The following is a 10,522-nucleotide window of genomic DNA, read 5'->3' as shown; positions in this document are numbered from 1 at the left end:
GTATTCAGTAGGGAACAGACATTGGACAAAGGAAATACCAGCCACAGGGCTGGTGGTGCAGGGCTATAAATGTGGAAACAGGTTGATAATAGAAACTGGTTTGTAGGTACTAGCAGACATGAGCAAAGAGAAGTTTTGAAAGCAAATATTTAACAGGAACTGTCCCTGAAGAAACCCTCTGAAACTGAGACTAAAGCAAATGTTACTCTCAGTTGCCACTTCAAATAGAAACCAGAGGAGGTGAGAGCATCCCCGAAGATGCCACCAGCTCTCTTCCCCGTTTTTTGACAAGTGTCCACGCACAGCTTCAGTGCTAACCCACCTTCTTGCCTATATTTCAAGTTCCAAACTTTTTAATCAGAGTGGCCCAGCCTTCAAAAACAAATCCAAGGACTGTTTTACTTTGAAGAAAGGATAGTCTTGCCCAGCAACCACTTACAATGAAATGAAAAAAAATTACTACATTTTTATTGTTATGGTAAAGAGTAGAACAGAGACAGAAAGTCATAGCTGCTTTACTTTGTTCCTTAGAGACGGGGAACAGTGTACATCTGGCTTTAAATAAATAACAACAGTAACTTCCCAATGGCCTTTTGTCTCCCAGCCTCAAGAGTTTCTGAACTAGCTGAAGGCCTCTTTCTTGTTAAGAGCTTCTGTCTCACTCCAACCTAGAGGTTTGTGACAAAACTGAGGTTATTTTGTGGAAGGGAGGAAGTAGATGCATTAGTGAGTGCACTGTCTCTTGGCTGAGGTTTAGGTTTATTTGAATTTATTATTTCTGATGTGATCAACTGATCACTTACTGACCATTTTACTTTAAATGTGGTCAAGGACTGCAGTCTACAGTCAGTCAGTCTATCTGCTCCCACTCTTGGTCCCCCTCTGCTATGTAGCAATGTCCCAGCACTCCCTCCTATTGTCTGTCTTCAAACCACATGTTTTTCACAGCTCAGAGCTGCAGAACACTGTAAAGATCCCCTCAACACAGCATGGTGGGAGTGTAGCTGTGTACACTGTTTTGCTCATAACACTGAGCAGTTCTCTGACTAAACACACCTTTCTCTTCCCAGCCATCACTAAGCAGTTATTCTTCTTTCATCATAACTTCAACCTGCCACTTAGCCATTAACTGCGTCTATCTGTACCTAAGAATTATTTGAAACGAAACATTCAATTATTACAGAGCTTTAACACCAGAACAAGGCTGCTGTTTGACTTCTTTGTTTCAGAAATGATAAAACACTCCAGCGTTAAACCCCTGTTCTCTCCAACAGCAGCCGAGCCACTAAATTGATGACATGCGGATTAACCAAACAGTCCAGCAAATCATTGGTAGAAAGGGCTGTTTGTGAGGTGCAAGGACTGCTGTCTGAATCCATTTGATGTGCAGGCATTTCACAGTCATTACTCATTACCAGCTCCTTCCTCCTGCGGTGTAATTTTCCAATATGTTCTCCTTCATTTTCACAGGGAAGATCTCTACCGTCGCTTTCAACTGCAACTGCACCCATCGAGCCCATTTCTTGAGCCTGTGGTAAAACTTGAATCAGATGAGGCCCAAAAGGTATTTTCTGCAGCTCTTCTGCTTTAGATGTTGAAAAGTCAAATCCATGGGTTAGTAATCTGCAGCCATCTGGCTCACAGCCAACTTCCCTCCTCTTCCTCTTGCATGAGGCACCTGTCCTTTGCTCTGCACCAGTGCTGCTGGAATGTGCCTGCTCTGACACACTTGTCTTCTGACACTTGATATATGCAGACACTGCTTGATTCAGATACTGAAGATTCATTTCATGGGATGTTGCCTCAACCTAAGAAAACACCCAGGATACACTCAGTTAAAAGGAGCCATGTTTCAATTCAGCGCTGCGTGATTATTTTCCATGAATTACTTTTGCTACATGAAGGGATGGAATTTAAAATTCTTTTTCTCAGGCAGCAGAAGGACTCAGGGGAGCTAAGCAAAATGTCAGTAGTTCTTTGTTATTGCTCCTATAATGGGAGCAATAGAGGGCTTACCTCCGTGGGATTTAGCCAGAGATCTCCATCACTGGGATTTTCTGCTGATTTTATGGCACATACCAGCATTCGAGTTATTGCCTCTTCTACACGGGCTTCATGATCTGCATCCTGCCTCAAGAAAACAGAAAGTTTTAGGAGATAGGTTAGCTCTTGGGCCTGTGCAGAAAGCTGAAAGGACTTGGGAAGAACATGAATGGCCTTAGTTTGAAAGCCTTACTCATGTATGCAAAGTCAATGAAAGTTTTCAGACTTTTGACGCTCCTACTCCTGTGTACAGCCCCGACACAGGTCACAGCACAGGCTCATCTGAACTATGATTTGCAAAAAACAGATTCTAGTATGTGTGTATAATCTTTTCCCTCATTAGTGTTCTGTTAATTGAATCTGGTGTTTGAAATTACAATACAGTGTTAGCATTTAATTAATGCATGCATTTATAGAGCTCTTTAGGACTAGAATGGCCATGGAAGTACATAGCACATTTTTTGTATCTACATATTATGTCTAATTTAAGTACTTAAAACACACAGGATGTTCCAGGAAGGCAGCAGCTATCTATGGGCTACAGAGGCAAAAAAGTGAGTCTTAAGAAAATGTAGGAAATATTTTATCATGTAACAGCAGTTGACATACTTCTGCACTTCTGAACATCAGCAAAAGGAAAAACATTTTTCCTCTGAAAGCTCTCCTGCAAAACTAAAACTAAGTTAATAGCAGGCTGTTTCTTTCAGGCCTTCACTTTATCATCCCCCTTATGGCAGCTGGATACTAGCTGATTTAGGATAGCAGAATAAAACTTTATAAGATCTTTTTAAGCTTTCTTTCCCATTTGAGTTTCTTGTATATGGAAGGGTAGGGTGTGTGGAAGGAAATGGCAGACTCTGCAAACAAGATGGTTGGTCTGGTTAATTCAATGACAAGTGCCTAGATGTGGATACATAAATTTGCTTTAATCGAGATGCTTAGACATAGGAGTTTTGGACCTGGTCAATCCACAGCCCTGATCAGTCTGTGGTTTCAGGGCACACATCAAGCACATGCATCTTGCCAGTACGAGTGCTGAAGGCAGTAATTCAGCCTGGAACCCTGAGCTGATTTTGGGATAGAAGCAGGGGAAAGTGTTGTTGGCATTTTGTGGCTTTAGATGCTTGGCTTATCAATGACCTTATATAACAAGCCCCCAAAACACAGACTTTGGTATCTACATGTGGAAATTATTTAAGGTGTTGCATTCCTGGTATTCATCCTGGCCTGCTGAATAACAGGGCTGTACTGATTGCATGACAGTATGTTAGGAAGCAAGGAATACTCTGAGTAGCTCACATCCAGCTGAAAACAAATTAAATTTCTACTCTAAACTCTTGCCAATATAATTAATGGTTTCACTGGGACTATAATTGTTGGCGTGATTCACAGCTGTCAATATGAAAGCAGCTGGTAACAGCTGCGAGCAAGAACTGCTTACTTTGGTAATGGAAATGTTCTCAGTACTGTCTTTTAGCATCCATGTCACACTTTACTTTTACAGATGGACTGCCCAACACCTAACAAACAGTGCTGCCATCATCAGCTGTACAGATAATTTCTGTAAGAAACTTTCACCTGGGCTGAAATAGCTACATTTGCTTATGGCAGCTTCTGATATCTGGGGAGGGGGAGCTTGTGTGTTGGTCATTAGTAAGATCCAGCAAACGCTCCTTTGTTTCTGATGCCACCCACACAACTACCCACTCTTGCTGTCACCAAACAGGATCTTGGTGACTTCTGCAAGACCTTTATGACCAGAAAGGAGTTTAACTCCACTGATTTTTTTTTTCCTTGCAACACATAAGAACAGCTAGAAATGCTACAGCTAAGGCACCACCCCAGCACCTGGGAGCTCCCAGCCGAGCACAGCTGATCCATCCTGACCTGCTTCTCCAGCAGGGACAATTTGTGAGGCACAGCTCAGGGTACAAGAGTGTGTATTGACATCAGGGTCTTTCCAAGCCCAGGGCACACAGCCAGTTCCTCTGTATTACCTCAAGGGCTGCTCAAATTTAAGGCAGGCTTAAATGGCTGCTCTGCAATATATAGTTGGTGCTTTCTCTGGCACTGGACACAACCTGACTGTACTTAGGGCTACGAAAGACCTCATACGAAAGTATGGGCTGTGGGCCTGCTGTCCTTGCTAAATACATAGTTTCATCTGGAAAATTTCTCCATGAGAGAAACACCCAAGTGAGTTCCTCTGCTCTGCCAATGCTTGGTTTGATGCTGGTATGAGAAATGTATCATGTGGTCTTTGAACAGCAGCTGAATGTATGTGTTCCTTTTCCCTGCAGATTCCCAGTCTAATATAACTTTTTAAAGTAGAAAAAAAGGTAATGAGTATTTTAGTGAGGCAGCTTTCCCAGGCCATTTCAAAAGATTTTTTTTTTTTGGTAATATTAAGCCAGGATTAATAATAAAGTCATTTGAATCAGAAAACCTTCTGGAGCATTGAGATGATCTAGTGGAAGATGTCCCTGCTCATTGCAGGGGGGCTGGACTAGATGACCTTTAAAGGTCCCTTCCAACCCAAACAATTCTACAGTTCTATGATATCCTTGGAACCATCACATACATACTGGTTAAGATAAGCAAGAAAAATCAGAGCCTGAGGAAAAGAAAATTAATTAAATACTTGAGGAAATCCAACTTCAGGCAATTCAAAACTATCACAGAGAAATGAAAATTCCAAAATCCTCTTCCACCCCCTTCCTATCACATTAATTTGATTTAAATTCTAATTTAGCTTTGCATGTAAGCATGTGCTTGAGGTGAAGTTGCTGTGGAAATATGATTTCTGCTGAGCTGAGTCTTCAGATCTGGAACCCTGAAAGGTTCTTCAGGAAAAAAATGTATCCATAAGGGTTCTTCCCTCCACAGCCTCTGAACACAACACACCCAATAGGGCTGAACTTGGCAGGCAAGGGACAGAAGGCCATGCACACATGGAAGTGCTACATCACCATGACATAAAAAGGAAAATACCAGTTCAATCCAAGAGTTTATGCTGACGGTGACAGGATCAATGGATTCCACATAGTGCCACCAGTGCCTTGGAACGAGCAGGACCTGGAATTGGAGACATCACATTAGGGTACTAAGGGAAGGCTGAAGAAAGATAAGGTGTTTTAATTATAGGTCATGTGGGATGCAGAGACAGAATGAGGCAAGAAAATAAGAGTGGGAAGTAATATTTATTTATTTCTTCTAAAGCGCCTTTTCGCAGGACTTAAATGCCCACTCTCTCCTCCCACTGTTTCAATACTGTGGTGTAAGAAATGGACGTGATCCAGAGCTGCCTTTCATCCAAACTCCTTCCCACGTGAGCAGGACTGTAACCTTGTAATTGCTGTAGGTAAGCAAAGTCCAGCCCTACAAAGGGGGTGCAGCTGGAGTAGCAGTAGATCAGGGCTTTAGAGAAAGTCTCAGCCAAGCAGGAATTCTTTTGTAGACTCTCCAACTGAGCAGAATTTCCAGTTCTTTTAGAAGGACTGCCAGCTGGTTTCCCCAAAAAGCAGATATCCTAATGCTCATCTGGGTGACTAACAATATGTAGCTTTAATTCTGGTAAATAATCGCCAGTATTACATTTGTCACTTTTAGTAGATAGGCTTTTAAAAGAAAGTGCCATGATTTCTGGGACAATCTAGTTTAGATCAGAGCTTTATAACTACATCAGGATGATAGCTGTGACATAAAATTGATTCTAACCCATGGTTTCTAAGGTATGAGCCATTGATGCTGTTTTGATGATAGAGGACAAGCTTTACAGATTACTGAACATGAGATTAACATGGCACTATCAAGAAAAGCATAAAAGATATTTTTTGACAAGGAATAAAAATGGTCAGAGACAGACAAAAATATACACTTCAGAATGGGGAAAGCGAAGCAATGATCTGTATCTGAATTGCAGACAATTTTTTTTCTTGGTAGACACAAATTACTTAGAAGCATGTTCTGCTACCCAGATACCCCTGTGCTTCATTGTATCAAAACACGGCTAATGAGAAAATGTCTGTATAGGAAACAGTGATTGTGACTCCAGTCCTGCACTTACAGGACACTCAGAACAGAGTCATTTTTGGGCCAGATGACAAAATGTTCTCCACAGGCTTCAATTTAAGTCAAACAAAAAAGCAGTGGCTCTCTAAAGGTCAAAAACATTTGAAAATTGTACTTTAATCCGGTACAGCATACAAAACAGAGAAGGAAGTCGGTTAGTGGAGGGTCATTATTTTAAAAATATTACTAATTTGTTATTTCTGCCATCTGTATGAAAACTTGACTGCAGCCAAAACATGTTTTCTACATTGAACAGGTTTCAGAGTTGTGCTTTTATCACAGAAACATCCACTCTAAATGAAAAGTGCAGCTGCATTAGCAGCAACGGGTTTATCTGTTAGGAAGTGTTGCCCTACGTTTCACTGACTGCAAAATCACATGAAACCTCCCCCAAACACTCATCTGCTCTATAAGGGATCTTACACTGAACTCTGCTAAAGAATCTGGGTGCCCTCCAAATGACTGGGTGTAATGATGAGGCCTGGAAAACTTTGTTTTACAGCAGAAGAAAGCCCAGCTCCTGCAAGTGGCTGTTTGCAACAACAGGATTCGTCCTACGAGATCTGTGTAGGAAAAGCGAGCTTTGCAACATGCTGGAGAAGTGGATGAAGACACCAGGGAACTGGGGTATGGAACAGAGTGACTATGCAGCAAGGGAAAACAAGCGAGAGACAAATTAAGGGAACTGTAAGAATGTTTCAGTCAGAAAAACAAGATGGAAATTAGGTGCTGGCTCAACACGACTGGCATGCGAATCAGGTACAGAATTTCTTTGGAAAGAGAAGGTACAGCCAGGAGGAAAATACAACTCCCCCAACGTGTCCTGTGTTTTCAAATCTAATAAGAGGAACTTGGTCTTTTAGAGACCGATCAGATTTTACTTGCCAGCAGGTTGAGGGTAATAACTGCGAAGTTGTGCCTTTCTGCAGCTGGCACTGTTTGCTGATGCAATTTATAGAAGAGCTACAGAGCTGTGACTGAAACAGGCAAAAGAGGTTCCATAAAGACACTTGCTCTCCCTCTTATTTTTGGGCAAGCTTATGCATGTTAAAATAAGGATTTATAGCAGGAAGAAAACTGAAATTATCAAAAAGCAAAAGGACTAAAACTTTAAGGAAGATGAAGAAATGGAAAAAAGTGATTAAAACCAAAAAATACATCTGGCAAGCAAGCAGAACTAACAAAAGACCAAAAAACCCCCAACAAAACAAACAAAAAACAGCAAAGAGAGAAGTACAGTAGGATTCTTCTACCTTTACAAACTAGTATTCTTCTAGGTTTGCAAATTAGAAGCAAAAAAACCCCACAACAGAATGAAAACAAAAACCCACCACCACCACTTCTATCAACCCTACAATAAAATAAAGCAGACTTCCATATGTTTATGAATATGGGACAGAGATTTAGCTACATTCCAATAGGAAATGTGAAAGTAAACCACAGTGAAATAACACACACACAAATGCAGTGAATGTTTTACAGGGAAAATGTAAAGAGCAATAGCAAGACAGAACTATTCCAAGCTAAGAGATAATCTTGTGCTAGCCTGCTTTCTACAGAACATATCTAACTTTGCAGGCTGGGAAGATACTGATCTAAACAGCAACCAATCAGATAATTCTAATATTTAGGCTAGTGATAGGCAAATATAGAAAATGAAGTCAAAGTAGGACAGAAATCCCAGAAAAGATAAAAAGAAATTCTGTAATGGGAGGAGAGAAACCAAGGGAATACTTGGGAGAGCAAGTGGAGCAATGCTGAAGAGTTGTACAGCACAGAGAACAGACCAGGTTTGAATTCTCAGTGGACATGATTAACTCGATACAGTGCAAAGGTAGGGCAAAGGTGGAATTGCTTCAAAAAGAGAGCATATCCTGAAGTGAAATATTATACCAAGAAATTTCTGCTCATTAGAAAAAGGTATTTAGGTAAATGCACATGAAAAGGAAGCCAGTGTGATGGGAAGATAAAGATGTAGGGCCATGGGGGGACCCCAAGGAAATCCCAAAGCTGCCTGTAACCATGGCAATGAAAAACAAAATAGGTACAGTCAATTCTGTGGAAGCACCACCTGGGGACTCTGTGCGAGTGCTGCTACCCTAGCCTATGCCCTGTCCCTGCTGGTGCCTGGCTCTCCTAGTCCTAGTAAGGTGCTCCTTACCCTGCCTCCCTCCTTTCTCCTGAGCTGGTGTCTTCCCACACACTGAAACTAAGCTCCAAGGGCCACTGATGTCAGAAACGTTGAGGACAGCCCTTGGGAAAAGCAGTGAAGAGAGAGGGAGTCCATTCCTTGTCCATGGCAACCCTGGCAGGAGACTGAAGCTCAGGGAAGATGGTGAGGAGTTAGGAACTTGCAGGTTTCACCTTTGGATTGCCTGGCTTTTGGGGCACTCAAGGGGTTCTCCCTATGTGTTACAGGCTGAGTGCTGTTTTTATCACCAATCCCAGTGTAAATTCAGCTCCTGGACTCTTCTGCTTCTTCTGTGATGGAGATGATACTTCTTGTGTCTCAGGGTTGGGTTTGGCTGACTGCCTTCTCTATGGGGTGACTTGGGGCCAAATGAAAGTTTGGGAGACTTTCATTTGTAGTCTTCCAAATGAAAATTATTTATTCCTTCCCAAAACAGAATTATCAACCATCTACTATGCATAATGCTGTGGATCCTCCTTCTCTGAATCCTCCTTCACTAAAATAACCTTTTAAAAGTATTTTGTCTACTTGGAGCTGGAATGTTTCACTGCCTTTTAAAAAGTTTGAGTTATTGTATTTCTTGACTTGCTACAACACTTTTTTCTTTGGTATCAATTATATTTTTCTTGGCTATTCAGACTGTACTGCTGTTCCCCACTTTAAGCCCAATCTGAAGTTCTCACTTCTTTTCTTTAAAGCTGGCACACAGGGAAATCCCTTCCTGACTTCATGAATATTTCTGCTTGCTCAGTGTTGGGTTAGAAGTCAGAGGTTTATTTGTGCTGTTGGGAGCTCTGGTTGCCGGGCAGGATCCTGTGGTGTGTTAGATGCCACAGCAGGAGCACAGAAAGAGAAAACCTTGCAGCTATATGCAGGAACTGAGTGACAACTGTATTTATGGACAAAGACTGAGTTCAAGATGTGTTTCTTTAGACTTTCAAGAAAGCAGATAAGCAAAAGCAGAGGAGGGGAGCTTCTTAGCAGCAGAGCACAGTGAGAGACAGCAAGCAGTAACGCTGATCTTTTTCTAAAATCAGTATTTCCCATATTGTGACAATATTTTTCAAGGCTGGAAGGGAGCATCCTTCTCAGACTCAGTGAGACTCTAAGACTAGTTCAGTCAGGCCTTTCCTTGCACTTCTGCACTGCAGCTCCTCTGGCTTTAGGCTGCACCTGGGGCACAGGGCCAGGACACAGGAGAGCTGAGTGCTGCCTCTAAACAGCAAACAGTTTAGGGGCTCCTGTCTGGGGCAGTGTGAGAGGGAATGGTGTTGCTCACGGGAGCCCAGTGTCCAAGCTGCTTGCTCTCCATCAGGAGGGCTCCTTTTATAGCCTGTTCTGAAGGACAAGATGAGATGAATGTTCCTGCAGGAGTGTAATTGTCTAAGATCACCTTGTAGAGGTGCCGGGTTCTTCCCACTGATGGCACATAGGGCACCTGTCCTGAATGGGGTTTAAGTTGAGGATGGCAGATCCTACCCTAACTCTCTTAACACTTGTCCCAGAGCATGGGGTGGAAGGTTCTAGAACAGACATGTTTTGCCCCATTTGTGGTCTTTTAGGCAGCATTTGTATATTTGTGAAAAGAATCAAGGTGTCACCAGAAATGGTGCAGAATTTACTCAACTCCCTACTTTGCACTGAGCCTTGCAACCACCCCACAGGTGACCAGGTTCAAATATTTCTAAGGAGCCCCATCTGTGTGAGACAACTTGAGCTTGTAACTTTGTGGATATGGTCAGGTACTGCTGCAAGCCCTTCACCTACTCAGCTGCCTATTTGAGTAAGCTTGATATCTAACTGTTTTCCTAAGTTGTTTGAGAACAGATCACTAATGTATAACTACAAATTGTGGTAAGACCTCTGTGGAAATGTAGCCCACAGCCACAGGTCAAGTACAGGATGAAACCTTATAAAACCTAAAGTCTCAGACAACTACCAAAATTCATAACAGAGGTTCGCCTCTGAACAATACAGTGGAAGGGCACAAAGGATGCAGCTGAAGTATGCATTGTGCATTGGTACAATGTTATATGAAGGAATTCTGCTTTTAGGCAGAACGGGTGTAGAAAAATGGCTTGTAGCAAAAACCGACCAGAAGGTGGCATTAGACACATTAAGTTTTTGATATTCAAAGCTGCACTCACCCTACATGCAGCTGCTCTCCTGAATACCTAAGAACACCTTTGTCTTTATTTTTTCAACCCTTTATTGTTA

General features: G+C 42.1%; 1 protein-coding gene across 3 annotated transcripts in view; it reads right to left on the bottom strand.

Moving 5' to 3' along the window:
* Nucleotides 1-335: 335 nt before the first annotated feature.
* The window catches only part of HSPBAP1 (HSPB1 associated protein 1), a 37,427-nt gene continuing 27,240 nt past the window's right edge, over nucleotides 336-10,522 (bottom strand). For 2 of the 3 annotated variants that reach the window (XM_018072699.2, XM_018072701.2), the window contains exons 6-8: nucleotides 5,035-5,118; nucleotides 2,017-2,127; nucleotides 336-1,808 (exon numbers count right to left, since the gene is read on the bottom strand). In XM_018072699.2, coding sequence (XP_017928188.1) covers nucleotides 1,251-1,808; nucleotides 2,017-2,127; nucleotides 5,035-5,118 — 753 coding nt within the window. In that variant the 3' untranslated portion in view covers nucleotides 336-1,250. The remainder of the gene's footprint in view (nucleotides 1,809-2,016; nucleotides 2,128-5,034; nucleotides 5,119-10,522) is intronic. The other variant, XM_018072700.2, reaches the window with a different exon arrangement.

This window comes from Manacus vitellinus, unplaced genomic scaffold, assembly GCF_001715985.3.
Source record: "Manacus vitellinus isolate BGI_N305 unplaced genomic scaffold, ASM171598v3 scaffold_22_pilon, whole genome shotgun sequence".
In the NCBI taxonomy this organism is placed as follows: Eukaryota; Metazoa; Chordata; class Aves; order Passeriformes; family Pipridae; genus Manacus; species Manacus vitellinus.
The sequence above is the reverse complement of the archived record's forward strand: the minus strand, read 5'-3'. Positions and strand labels throughout refer to the sequence as shown.